The sequence below is a fragment of the Anomaloglossus baeobatrachus genome, chromosome 7 (assembly GCF_048569485.1).
Source record: "Anomaloglossus baeobatrachus isolate aAnoBae1 chromosome 7, aAnoBae1.hap1, whole genome shotgun sequence".
Lineage (NCBI taxonomy): Eukaryota > Metazoa > Chordata > Amphibia > Anura > Aromobatidae > Anomaloglossus > Anomaloglossus baeobatrachus.
In genome coordinates this window covers 242,449,436-242,464,505 of record NC_134359.1, presented here as the reverse complement: position 1 = coordinate 242,464,505, position 15,070 = coordinate 242,449,436, and the positions used below count along the sequence as shown (strand labels likewise).

At 44.5% G+C, this 15,070-nt stretch overlaps 1 protein-coding gene across 1 annotated transcript in view; it reads right to left on the bottom strand.

Annotated features, from left to right (window-relative positions):
* Window positions 1-15,070, bottom strand: part of LOC142245345 (uromodulin-like) — a 64,635-nt gene that overhangs the window by 11,711 nt on the left and 37,854 nt on the right. Inside the window, 5 exon segments of the mRNA XM_075317985.1 lie at window positions 2,636-2,793; window positions 6,664-6,872; window positions 8,306-8,410; window positions 13,799-14,593; window positions 14,713-14,727. Coding sequence (XP_075174100.1) covers window positions 2,636-2,793; window positions 6,664-6,872; window positions 8,306-8,410; window positions 13,799-14,593; window positions 14,713-14,727 — 1,282 coding nt within the window.

Below are 15,070 nucleotides of genomic sequence, written 5' to 3'. Positions count from 1 at the left end.
TAGGCAACACGCAGCCAACCTAAAAACCCTAGTCACCCCTCTCCTTAGGGAAAGATAGACACACCAGTGGGCGTGACCAGGCGGTTGGGACACGCCCACCCAGGGGTTTAGACAGCCCGGGGTGGGAAAACAAACAGTCTTGTGTGAGATTCGAGTTGAGTAGAGAGTGGAGAGGAGTGTGGGCTGGAGCTAAGTGTAGCTCCAGCAGGAAAAGTTCAAGTTGGGCGGTGCCAGGGTTGGAGCCCTGGTACCTTGGCTGGGAGGCAGACGGTGGTCTCCGTCAGCAGGAGATGGGAAGATGGCTCGGCAGAACCGAGGTGGACCGGGACAGGGTTGCAGCCCGCCGGTACCAACACGGGGAACCGACCCGGAAACCGTAGCACAAAGGGGGGTACTCGGACCCTGAAGCCAGAACCGGAAACAAGCGGACTGGTTAGTTCACCGATTGAGGCCAGGACTAGAGGTCCTGTCCCACCCAAAGTCCCTCATAGAAGACAACAGCCCACTGATAGGGATAAGAGGTCACCGCCAGGGCCCATAGATCCCACGGGCCAGCGTTTGTGGGCACGGCTCCTTAGGCCAAATCCAGCCGGGAGCGGACTCCTGAGTTTCAGACTAGGAAGTCCACCTTACACAAAACAGTGCAGAGAAAAAGGATAGAGACCACCAGCCGGGTGGGGGACTCGAATGCAACCGGCCGCGGCACCGGCTACCAGCACCTTGGTTTACCAGAGACTCGTGTGGTTTATTAACTGTGAGTAAAACAAACACTCCCTGCGGTCGCTATACCCTGCACAGAGACACTGGGCCCCGGGGCAACCATCCCTACCCACGGAGGGGTTAACATGCAGCTGCCACTACATCTCCCCCGGGTGCGCCATCACAGCAGCGGTGGTGTCCCAACTCACCACACACTGTGGGTGGCGTCACGAACTTAATACGGCCTAGCCCGTACATCTACGTCCCCCCCTTTTTATTTGGCGTGTCCGTGAGACCCCCGTGTCCGGTGACCCTCGAGCCACCCATAGAAGGCACGGATCCGAGCAGCGCCGGCTGATGGCACGGGGGCAGCACAATTGCACATTACTAAATAAACTAACGAACACCGCTAGTCACTCAACAGAGCGAAGGAGAGGGGTTATGTTGCTGGGATGAGGTAGCATGCTAAGTGCTGCCTCACAAACTTTATGTGCCGTCAGACTGCCACTGCTGCCCTCACCTAATTTTGATGCCTTGCCGCTTTTATTGAAAGTGCAGGAACAATGCAGCTCCTCTCTTACTGACAAGAGTCAACTGCCTCTATGCAGGGTGGGCGCCAGATCCCCAACCCTGCGGGGGCCAGGTCATGATCACGACCTCTACGACTGAGATCGTTACGCTCCTGGGTCTCGTGAGTGTCCTCTAACAGTCTATGTGAAAAGGAAGGAAAGATTGTGCTTGATGGGATTCAACATATGGTATTCAAGTAAAAAGAGAAATAGAGGGCACCACAGCAATGGCTGGTATCTATCCAAAAAACACACCAAGAAATAATGTCAACAATAAACGGAAAGGTGGTGTGAAATAATTTTTGGATTACCTGTAAAGTATCAAAACACAATGTATTTTATTATTTATATGCAAGACAACAAAGCTGTCATGATTCCTCTACAGAGAATCTTGAGTTTGCAATGCTCTGTTGCACTTTCCTGTGTTACTAAACTAGCAATTTGTTTGACTGGTCAGGATTCCATGTTGGTGCTGATTACTCAGGTATCCCACCTTCCTGATAATTGCTCAGGCTTCTTTACTGAGCATGCTCACCCAGGAGCTCGCCAGTTGTATTTTCTGGTTCTGCATTTGTGCTGTTGGTTTGTGTATCTAATAATGTTCTGATCTTTGCTCTCTGAAACTGAACTGTTTTTGACTTTCTGCCTGTCCCCTATTTCTGTCGTGGCCTCCTGCCTTTTTGACCTCAGACCGTTACCTGACCACGTCTCTGCTTCTCCCCTGAAACTATTACGTGCTCTCCTGGATTTCTGACTCTCGGATATTGACTTGACTACGCCCTTGTTTTCTCTTTGTACTCATACGTCTCTTCCCATTACCAGACCCTGGCTTTCCTGACTACTCCTCCAACGATACGTCCCGTATGTAGTGGCTAGCATCACAAAAGCACTTAAACACACAGTTAAAAACATTTAAAAACACTATAACAAGTACAAGAAGTACAGGGGCGTTGTATACAATAAGACTATCCCATATATTCCAACCTCCAGAGACAAGATAAAGTAGAAGCTCTACAGAGGTAGTGATATACAGATAAACTGGAAATACATTGCATGCATAATAATAAGATGCACAGAAGAGGACAGAATAATGACCAATCAGAAAATGGAAAGAGCAAAGATAAGCCAAATACAAACCTCTCCTGTGTGAAAGCAAACTGAGACTAGCCCGGGTAAATGGAGCTAAACAGTCATCTGGGAGGTGGACAGAAGAAACTCCCCATGCGTATCACCATGCTAAGTAATGGATTCCTCAGAGGAAGACTTATCTTTGTTCTTTGCATTTGCATACACTTAACCAACACCAAGTGGACCACAACTAAGGTAGATAGGCCAAATATACAAATTAAAGTTATTAAATTAGTTACCTATAGAATGGTTTAACTGCCATATTCAGACTGACCATCATGTCCAGCGGGTACGAACAAAATATTGTCACAGACAGTTCTTCATCTCTTGCTATTAGCCCAGTAGATTTCAATATAAGGTGCAGTGTGCTGAAATAAGTTACATGGGTTCCATTTTTCTACATAAATATGAGATATAAACAATAGTATTTTGTAGAGAAATAAAGCAGAGGCTTATACTGCAGGAAAATGTTACAAACATCGCATCAATAACAATAGGAGATAACAGCTAAAACAAAAATCTTCGGCAATGCTGTAATCTGTTATTTAATTAATGGCATAGTATAAGTGACTAAAATAAATAAAATTTGAAATATGATTTGTATCATCATGTACATTTTAGGGCCATTATTTTGCACTGATGGATTTTGTTTTTCTTCTACGATTTACAGAGACAAATAGTTTATATTGGGTCATCATTATCAGTTGAGCATATCAAAAATGTATCGTTGGCTCCTGTGAGGAACTGGCTGTGGACTAAGGCGGGCTTTGCACGCTGCGACATCGGTAACAATGTGTTACCGATGCTGCAGCGATAGTCCCGCCCCCGTCGCACGTGCGATATCTAGTGAAAGCTGCCGTAGCGATTATTATCGCTACGGCAGCTTCACACGCACATACCTGCCATGCGACGTCCCTCTGGCCGGCGACCCGCCTCCTTCCTAAGGGGGCGGGTCGTGTGGCGTCACAGCGACGTCACACGGCAGGCGGCCAATTGAAGCGGAGGGGCGGAGATGAGCAGGATGTAAACATCCCGCCCACCTCTGTCCTTCTCATTGCAGCCGGGAGGCAGGTAGGTGATGATCCTCGCTCCTACGGCTTCACACACAGCGATGTGTGCTGCCGCAGGAGCGAGGAACAACATCGCACCTGTTGCTGCACGGCATTATGGAAATGTCGGAGGCTGCAGCGATGATATGATAACGACGCTTTTGCGCTCGTTCACCGTATCAAAAATGTTTTACACGTTGAGATATCGACTGCGACGCCGGATGTGCGTCACTTTCGATTTGACCCCACCGACATCGCACGTGCGATGTCGCAACGTGCAAAGCCGTCCTAAGACTATTGGACCAATGGACGTGAAGAGGAAACCTCAGCTCTAAGGGATTTGAACTTTTTGCCGCACAGAGCACTGGTTACGTCAATCTTACTGCTGCGTTTTATTAGATATTTCTTGCTCATCTGTATAAGGTATACAATTTGTAGGGGGAAGTAGTTGTAAATGTGTGTATCCTAATTGGCTTCCATAAACGCTAATGTAATCAGGCCTTCAGTAGGACTCATTTTCCTGTATCTGGTTGTAGAGTTGCACATCTATTGTTCCCCTCTGCAGGGCCCCCACATTGCACAATCCTTCAGACTGGCCAGAGACTGCCCTCCTTCATACATGGAGCTACATGAAAAAAGTATAAAAGGGTGAGTGTGATGAGCATGACTGCCCATTAAGGGGGCTGACCCCAGGTGAGGGAGAAAAATAAGTCACATACTTGTTTGGTCAGTTAGTTAGTACTTTGATGTGGAGAGGAAAGATCTGTTGCTGCGGCCAGGCCCTGGGACCCATGAATAGCTTAAAGAGATTGGAAATGGATACTCTTGCTACAGTCATGATATCCATCAGCTAGATATGAGGAACTATCCTAAGGACTATTGTTGTTATCCGTCATCTGGAGGAGCATAGGGACTTTTGAAAAAAAATAATTGTTGCACCATTATCCTGCCTACGTGATTATTTTCATGACCTCAGATCTTCACAGCTTCAAGCAGTCAGAATTTTACTATTTAAAGGGTTATTGCCATATTTAGAAGTGGTGGTGTAGAGATAATATAGGAGATATTTTGCGGATCTGTGAGGGTCTTGTTGCTAGGACCCCCACTGATCAAATGTAAGACCTGTTAACATTTACATATATAGGTTAGAAGACTGTTTGTGGACTTTCCCTTGTGTTATGCTGCCACCTGCTGTTAAAACAAAGAACAGCGGGCACAAGGCCCCTGCTGGTCCGATTTACTTGGTACAGTCCTGAACAGGATGTGAAGAGAGACAGGAGGAGCTAGTGTTGTTTTGTAGCTGTTTATGCAGAGAACAGTGTGTTTGGCTGTGCTGAAGAAGAGAAGGCCGCAGTCTGCTCTGCTGAATGAGGTCCAAGTACCTGAGAGTGTTGCGTGGCGTCTCCCCAAGACACAAATCCAAGAAAGGCTGAATGTGGAGTGAGGTGCCAGGCAGCATGGGCAAGTTACAGATCCGGGACAAAGACTGAACTTTACAGGTGTCTGCCGGTGGAACACGGGCCCCAACGGTGACGAGGTACCCCACGCTGAAACCTGCAGTTAAGTGTGCACACTACTTTTAGTTAGGGACAGATAGGAAAAGACTCTGCACTGTGTTATACGAGTAAGGTAACCAGGACCCCGCGTTTTTTTTGCTTAATAAGGATTTTGTGTTTTGCTTTTGGAGGACAATCTGAGGCTTTGCAGCCTTGACAAGCTATTAAAAATAGTTGTATGTATATTACATTATATCTACTGCTGTGCACCTTCCCGCTTTTCTCCCCTTCCTTTCCCGCACTTTTCCTCCACCTGTGTTGTGCAATACGTTATTAAGTTTGCATTGATTAACCCCCGTGGTTCCGTGCAGTCCTTGCGTATCCCGTTACCTGTAGGTTATTACACCTAAGTACTTAGCTTTGTAAGGGGTGCACACCACCACACATTCACTATCTATAGGACAGCCAGAGATAGCCAGGTATAGCGCTTAGCTTTTTCTGGAAATCCCACAGAGAATGAATCAAGGAGTGTTGCACATGCCCTGCAATTGCTCCTTTTCAGATCAGGACCTGCAGAACCTCATTCTTAGGATTAGTGGTGGTCCAAGCATTTAGACCCTCATCAATCATCAACTTATTATCTATCCTATGGATATTACCATTTCTTCTTTTCATGGTTGGAAGGGGAATAACTCTGTCCTTGAGTCAACCACACAAGATCAGGATACAAAAAAAGCTGAGTGCGGCTGAGCTATTCTATTTATGTAACTTACAAGTTCATTCATTTCTATGGGAGTTAAGGAAACAGTATAGTTCAGTTGTACATGGTTATTTATTAGCAGCACCTCTAGTGGTTAGTGCCAGGACAGAACAAACAGCGTTATACGGAGTATTTGAAGTTCGGTGAGGCCGTACTGGGCCCACGCCTTTAATAGGAGGCCAATGTAGAAACTGGGGACTCAAGATCAATGTGAATAGTGGTTTTTATTGTGAAGAACCTTTAGGACCAGCAAAAGCACAGACGTTTTGGTCAAAGACCTTCATCAGTGTGCATGCAGATGGTCCTCAGAAAGTATACTTAGCAAACGGTGTAGTCAGGTATGAGGCAGTGTCCACCGCTGTCTATGTGGCAATGCTTGTGTTTGTGCTGTGCTAGTCCTACAGGTTCATCACAATAAAAAACACTTTTCAAATTGATCTTGAGTGCCAAGTTTCTACATTTACTTGAGACGGTTTTGCACCCTACTTGAGCACCACCCCAGAAGTACTCACTTTAAAGGGAGGTTGATATGACAGGGTGAAGGAATTACTTGAAATAAGGGCTTTATGGTTAGGGAGGGGTTAAAGTTATAGGGAGTGGGTATATGGGTTTAAAAAGTTCTGTATCAGAAAAAACAGCTGTGTACACTGTGTAAAATGGGCAAATGAGTAGTTCTCCTAGAAGGATGATGATGACATCGATGATACAGCCAGACCCAATGTTTTTTATTGGTAAAGTGGAGAAGAAGTTCTTCAGGTCAATTTGGTTGTGGTTATAGCCTAATACAAAGTATATATAGGGCTCCTCTTCTTCCAAGGCAATACATCTTTAGGAATTGAGATAAGAACATAACTAGACTGCCCTTTTTATTACATGAGATTGGAGTGATCTGCATAAGGATATGGTCTTTTATGGATCATTTTGTCACGGGTGGAAAGAAAGGTAATAGGACTGTCACATACAGTTATCTGGAGTCTGCATGCTCCTGCATGAATTGGAGAGGATACAGTAAATGCGTTCCTGCTCGGATCATGATAAATTCCATAGCAGCCGTCATCTCTCAGAGTAACACTATTGGCATTGAAGTCCAGACTCGTGAGCTAACATTTCTGAAATACAGCTCTCATCTCGTAGATATCACAGGTCAGCTCGGGACGTATGTCTGCAAGAGCTACAAAACAAACCGTAGATGTTATTCAATTTCCAATCAACAGCAACAAGTATTTTTTTTATAAAGGCCACAAGAAGATAATACATAAGATACAAACCTAAAATTTTAGATGACTGTATTTTAGAATCACGAGTATTGTTATCGAATAACCGGTGACTTTTGGTAGTGAAGCATAAACCATGGTTCTAATGTCAAAAATAATTTTTGGGTCTCTTGCCCTTTGTTTTATTGTCCATTGGTGGTGCTGCAGTTGCCTTTTCTGATAGCCCGTCTTCTTCTACCTGGCTGCTCTCAATGTTAAGCTATAGGCTGCACTGGTGTTTGGGAAAACTGGGTTCATCTTGTGATCATTTGCTTCGATCAACACTGACGCTAAACGGTTGTTAATGAATGCAGCAGTCTCTAAATTAAGGGGTCTGATATGAATTAAAAGGGTCTAAATGTATGATATCACACCACATTAAATATGGCACATCCTCAAAAGAGGATAATAGCTGCTACCTGAGATTTTGCTTGGCTAGTAATGTCGTAGAATTGGAGTACTCAATGGTTTCTCAAATTGTACTTCTCTTGATTACTGGTGTATGATGTATTTTTTTTCTGTGAGATTTAATCTTGGAAATTCAGATACTGTGGAATTATTGTGTCATTTCGAAATAAACATACTTGAAAAAAACATCTAATATTTATGAACCTGAATCATCAAGACCTGCTATTTTCACTCTTGTCCTGATGAAGGTGTGTGTGGGAGTTGGACTATCCTGATTCATTCTGAAATGCATGAATCAGGAGCGTCTGACAAGTGTCGAGCTCCGCGCCATAAATTTATCTCTAATCAGAAACAGTAGTAAGATCTATGATGTAAATAATGCCACAGCTCATGCCTCTACCATGCCCTCGTCCCACCCCAGCTCTGCCAATTTTGATGTAAAAACGGCATATGCCGTAACATTTTTTGCATCTTAGTTGTGCAAAAATTTTGAAACTCTTCAATGCTTTTTATGCCAGAATTCGGACATGAAAGCTTTGATGAGGATATAGAACTATGTGTTTCTGCTGACTAGCCCAATGTGATTACCGACAAATTCTTCCCACTTCACTCCAGGTGACCCCACTGTCATTCAGAAGGACAGGGAAGAAGCCACCGTGGAGAACATTGGATTGATTAGCGGAGATACTAGTCCATAGATGTCTTTACAAACTATATTTATTCTGAAACAACACAGCAATGTGCAGCCAGACTGTGACTCTGGTCCGGACATCATGAATTTAATGACAGGTTCCTTTTAAAATGTCACATTTTAAAAATCTTTGTAATTACTGTAGGAGGCATTTTGTCACTATGTCAATTATGTCAAATCCTCAGTGGAGGGAGAAAAGATATTTATCACAGACATGCTGAACATGTATCATATTTTCATCGATAGCCTTACCAGTGACTTCATATTCATCTTTGCAGTAACATCCATAGACTCCATTTTTAAGTTTCCATACTTCATCTGCTGCACAGATGGATGAATTAGTTGCTGTAGATGGATCTATAAAAAGGAAATAAATCCGCCACAGTCTAGGTTACTGGCTAGTAGGGAGTAGAATATAACATGACACTAAACTTTGTGCCTGAATTTTAGAAATGCTGGTGTAGGTGTATCGCCACTACGGATGGTTGAAGGTACGTCACCTTTAAGAGACAGTGATCCCCAGTTTCCTGTGTATTATAGACTGGCCTGTTCAGCCAGATCCTGCCCTCTGAACTGTGAATGTTTTGGACTAACCTGGCCTAAGAAGTGCGGGAAACGGAGAAAGAGCGGAGAGGAGTTTAGGCAAGAAATTAGGAAGTCTGGTTGCCTGGGAATGTGGGAGGTGCGCTGGCTGTATGCCTTGCCAAGCACGACGGTGTGGGAAGAAGTGCGGTTCCGGCTGCAAGGGATATTGCAAGCCGGACTGTGAGAGAACCCCTTGCTGCCGTTATCGGACTGAGGCGCTCGTGAGAGTGAAGACATCACCCAGAGGAGTCAGGAGGCCCTGGGTCCATTGAGAAGAAGAGTTTCCTCTGCCCTTTCTAGGAGAATTGCACACCAATGAGCATCACAACAACGCAGAAGTGTAATTGTTCCCCCTCTACGGTGCTGTAAGTCTTTTTCCGTGTGCACACTACTAGGGCATAATATAGGCCTCTGTAGCCAGGGCGCAGTGTCCATGCGGCCCTAGTAGTGGAGTCCATCTAGGTTGTAGTGTAGTGGAGGTCAATGTATATTTTGTTTGCCTGTTGTGTTGTTGTTTTACTTGTGTTTGTGATAGTTGGAGTGACAACTGTGGTACGTTTCCGCTAGGAATTGCAGCTGTGAAAAACTTCACTCTTGCCATCCTTGCATATGCCTGTTTGTTCACATATATGTTTTACTCCTGCTTATAAATAAAACACCCTTCTTTCTGCAACCACAAGTGCCTCCATCTGTTTCATTAAATTCTATGGGCCCATCAGAAGTTCTGTCAGAATTTCCTGATTTAGGGCTTAATGAGGCTGCCCACTACCTTAACATTGATGGTCATTGGTCACATCAAGTTTTTGGCACAGGTCAGTGGTTCTGTTGGTGCATTTGTTTTAAAGAGGTTGGCCACTACTTTAACATTGATGGCCTATCCTTGAGATAGGTCATGAATGTCTAATCGGCTGGGGCTCGACACTCAGCACCCACGACAATCAGCTGTCCTTTGTGCCGCCAGCAGTAGCAGGTGGCTAGAAGCCATAAATGCTCAGTTCAGGAGCTGCACTGTCAACTGATAGTGTCCGCAGCTGGGTACTGTACATCCACCTTCTATGTGTTTGATTGGGAGGCAGATGTGCAGTTGTATTGATTTAACCCTATATTTGTCGCATCTTTGGTTACATTGATGACCTATCACAGGGAAAGGCCATCAATGTTAAAGTAGTGGTCAACCTCTTTAAGATAAAAGCTTCAATGGAGCCACTGATGTATGCCAAATACGTGATGTGACCAAATCTTTTACAAACACTTAAGAAAAAAATATATAGTGTCCTGTGAAATACTAACATTTAACTACCGTAGTTAGAATGTATATTGTTTGTGATCGTTGCATATGGGTGATGATAAGCTCAATGTGCACTTGGCCAAGAACCAGGTTTTTGATAGTTGTTGTTCACTGTTTCTAACAGCAAGAATAGATTACACAACTATTCAGAAGAGCATGCATGCTTATTTCAAGGGAGAGAGGGAAAATGGTTGATGCTACCAGACCAGTCTGGTAACTTATCCCTTATGGCTACATAAGCATTTCCTATGTACTCAATATCAATGAGTTAAAGGGCTTATCCGGCTTATTTTGCCTTTTTCTTGTCATTACACTATTGGGCTACATTGGGCATTGGGGCAGGTAAGTAGATAGTAACAACCTACCTGCCCTGTTGGTAGCCCCTCTCCCCCGGCTCAGAGCGATCATGTGACCACTCCTGCTGGGATTTTGCTGCTTCCTGTGATGTCACGACGACAAGTGCAGGAGCTTGTACCTGCCTTGTAGACGGGCATCACAGCCGATGTCATGTAGCCGCCCTGCTGGGCAGGTACAGTGCATGGCATCCCCCTTCCCTGCACCATCCCACACATCCCAAAGTGCAGTAGTCTCGCTGCTCGCAGGCTGCATGTAGCCCCCGTTGCTGCTGGTGGCGCGCAGGCCCGTGGCCCCCTTGCTGAATGCTGCCTGTGCTGGGGGCTCGTGCAGTCAGCGCTATATATCAGATGACTGATTCCCAGGCACTGCTCAGATACGATCTCTGTATACAGCCATGATCAGCCGCCGGCCAATCAGAGGCCAGCAGCGGATCATTGCAGTAGCTGTATACAGAGCTCGGCTCTGCAGAGCGCCTGGGAATCTGTCCTCTGATATAAAGCGCTGTCAGCTGCAGCCCCTGATGCTGCTTGTAGAGTGCAGGTCCCTTGCTCAACACAATATGTGCAGGGGGCTGTGCAATCAGTGCTTTATGTCAGATGACAGATTCCTGGGCACTCTGCAGAGGCTCTGTATACAGATATGATCAGCCGCTGGCCAATCAGAGGCCAGCAGTGGATCAGGGAGAAGCTGCATAGATAGCACATCGCTGCACAGCACCTGGAAATTGGTCCACTGATATAAAGCGCTGACTGCACAGCCCCCTGCACAGGCCACGATCAGCAAGGAGGAGGCTGCGGCCAAAAGAGGTAGGACACTGGGCACCGAGGGAACGAGGAGAGGTGAGAAGGATTTGTGTTTTTTTTTTTTTTGTATTTGTGAAGCGTGGAACAGTAGGTGACACAGAGCATTGCTACAAGAAGAGGAGCCCAAGGGGACCTTACTATAAGATGGGCACATTGCTATATTATGGGGACAGGGATGGGCACATTACTACATTATATGTGCGGTGGTTAAGAGGTGATTGTGCTGTCACAGATGAGAGAAGTAGGATCACTGCTCTGTACTACCAATTATTGGAAATACAGAGCAGTGATATCTCATCTGTGACCGCACAATCACCTCACATACACCGCACATATCATGTATTAATGTGCTCATCTTTGCTGGAGTGATCAGAGTTCAGTACTGGAGCAGAATGCTGACAGCCAATGAGTGTGCAGAGGCCGGGGCTGGACGTTGAGGCCGGGCAGTGCTAGCTCTGACTGTGAGGTTTGGTATAGGAAGATGCCATGTTCGGTTGACCTGCAGGTAAATAAACTGTGTGCAGAGAATAAAGGAATAATTCAAGAGTAACAAAGGTCAGAAAACAAAATAAATTAATGTAGGGGTGATTTATATGACAATACAGGACAGATTAGCTTAAAAACATTTTTGGACTTTATGTTGGACAACTCCTTTAAGAGACGACTTTTTTCTTATCTGTATGACAAAGTTTAGGAATCTAGGACACAATGTGTGGAGCTGTCTGGCTCTGATACCGAAGACATAATGGTTCTAGATGATTTTGTTTCAGCAGCTGCTCCCCCTAGTGTTTAAGAGTGGAAAATACCAAAATTTTTATTTTTTTTTAAATTTTGCTCAATTAAAAACAAACAATATTTAAACAAAATTTTAAAACATTAATACTTTCCATTTTTTCAGTTATTGAATTTTTTTTTTTGGGCGACACCTTCCCTTTAAGGGTACTCTCATACCAGCATATAGCATCCAATGATTCTCTCATGTGATATGCTAAGGACACTCGGCTCAAACTCTGCTGCGAGAATGAGCTGAGTGTCACTCAGTGTGCACCGATTCTCTTGCTTATCATCCGAGTGCAGTCCGATGTTTTGCACGCTGTCCAGTATACACATCCAATTGCAGCGTGCAGCAATTTGTTTCTCAGGCCATGAAAAAAAACGCTATTCAACACTGCCCCACAGTATAACATTAGAGCAAGTGCTATTAAATAAAACATCAGACAGCACTCGTCTGAGTTATACACTGCTTGCAAGCTTGTGTGAGCTTACCCTATAGGACTAAAAAATGAAGGCTCTGTAGGGATAAATGGACAAAAACTGCAAACAATTAACAATGAAAATAAAAGTGAGGACGGTATATGGAAAAACTAAATCTGTGCTGATGTCTCTGGTATGATAAGCACTAAGGTTTATACAACAGTACAACAGTGGCGTGTGCAAAACACTAAAGGATGCTTTACACGCAATAGCTAGCGATGTCGTGCGCGATAGCACCCGCCTATGTCGCTGTTTCATTATGGGGGTGATCGTTGCCGTAGCAAACAATATCGCTACGGCAGCGTCACACGCACATACCTGCTTAGCGACGTCGCTGGAGACACTGAACAATCTCTCCTTTAAGGGGGCAGTTCGTTCGGCGTCACTGCGGCGTCACTAAGCGGTCACCCAATAGCAGAGGAGGGGCGGAGATGAGCGGCCGTAACATCCCGCCCACCTCCTTCCTTCCTCATTGCCAGTGGACGCAGGCAAGGAGATGTTCGTTGTTCCTGCGGTGTCACACATAGCGATGTGTGCTGCCGCAGGAATGGCAAACAACCAGCGGCATGCACCGCTAACGATATTATGAAAAGGAGCAACGTGTCAACGATCAACGATTTTTGACGTTTTTGCAATCATTGATCGTCTCTCCTAGCTGTAACACGCTGCAATGTCGGTAACGATGCCGGATGTGCGTCACTAACGACGTGACCCCGACGATATATCGTTAGCGATGTTGCAGCGTGTAAAGCACCCTTAAGGTCCAAATTAATCAAAACTTTTTTAACCTCAAGCGTGTAAAAACTTTGACAAGTTGCACATTTTTGGGTGCAACCAGAAGTTGATTAGTAATAATATGGGGGCTATGTTTGTCAACTAATGGAAACTATAGAATATAAGAACCTTGAGCAGTGGACTCATTCATGCTGAGGAAAAGGTGTAACGTTTTGCAACACATAGGAGGTTTATTTGTCTACCTCAGATTTCCATAGCTATAGGTAACATCACTGATTGCCGCATCTTTGTATCTGTGGACATTGGAGAGTTGCCGCCAATCCAGGCATTCTCATCACATTGGAGTACATTCAGCTATAATTCTCCGCTATTAACAATTCCTACTTGGAGAAGCATTTAAATCATTGGACCATAGGATTAGTACACACAATATCGGCACTTCAAAATTACTGACAGGTCACTAACTCTACCTTTTATCTATCTACAATATATGCACAGTAGCCATTCATCACAATTTCTGTTCTTTTTGACAATTGACATTGACCAGTGTAAAATTTGTGGAATAAGGAACACCACTGATTATCATGAATTTGATGAGTGGTCAGTGTCATGACCCATTCTTTCTTTCTCCCTCACCAACTCTGTTTTGGTGTTTTCTGCTAGAATTCTGGCACTTTAAAGATTCGGCCTACAGACTTTAAAAAAAAAGGAACTATTACCTACCTGTGCAATAGGACAAAGAACATGCAGGAGTACCATTCAGTTTATACACATGATATCCTCCAGGACAGGCTTTTATCAGGACAGTTGTTGACCATGCACAGCAGGATCCCCACCAGCTGGCGCACACTGTGCGATACACAACACCATCTCTTAGCATTGGATGTGTGCCACTCAACCACATCCCGGCATGGGTACCACAACCGTATTCTGGTGCACAACTTTCTGGCATTCGAACACCGCCACTGCCGACAAAGCGATACCATCCCTGTTTGTCATAGTCACAGTTATATCTGTAATCGTACATATTGGATGTACTTCTCCAGGGCTCATCGAGAACAGTGTGGTCTGAACATGGATCAGAGCAGCTGTAAGATCCGGGTGATTTTATGCACTCAATCCCTAGACCACAAGATCCATTTATGCATTCGTCAACTTCACAGTGGAATCCATCACCAAAATAACCGTACGGACAGACACAGGAATAGTTGCCGTAGTAGTTAATACACGATGCAGAAGAATGACACCTGTTTAATTCAGGACTGGAACATTCATCTATATCAACACAGTAGCCCATTGAACTGAAGATGAAACCACTTGGACAATCACAAGAGTAAGAGCCAAAAGTGTTTTGGCACGTGCCATCAGAGCAATTATTTGACCAAGAGTAGGCACATTCATCTATATCCGAACAGTTGAAACCATCTCCAATGAATCCGTCTTTGCAGTTGCATTCCACGGAGCCAAAATATTCTTCACAATTGGCAAATGGATGACACTCGGAGCAATTTTCTGCAGCTGTAACAAAATATATGCATATTATATATAGATATTCTGTTGCGCCCTCACACTTTTCTCGTCCAAGCCACTATCTTCACTCTTATCTATACCTTATTGTGAATTATTGTGATACTTACATGAAATATTTAAACCTGCAGAAGAAACAAAAAAAGAACAACAATATTTAGTACATCAAGTTATATTAATGAATATGGTAAATACACGAAGAATAGAGAACAGCCTCGGCAATTGCATGAGCTAGCTAATTTATAAAGATGGCAAATATGGAGACTTGTTTCCTGCGGTTGGACCTCATAACATTAGCATGCACATTCGATTTACATGCAATATATTTAATGCAAATTGAATTTCCTGGTGTAATGTGCTGAACTCAAATTCTGGCCTTTTTACCATCCTTAGTTCTAGTCTTTAAGGCGGCGTCACACGCGCTGATATATCGTGCGATCGCAAGAGTGATTGCACCTGCCCCCGTCG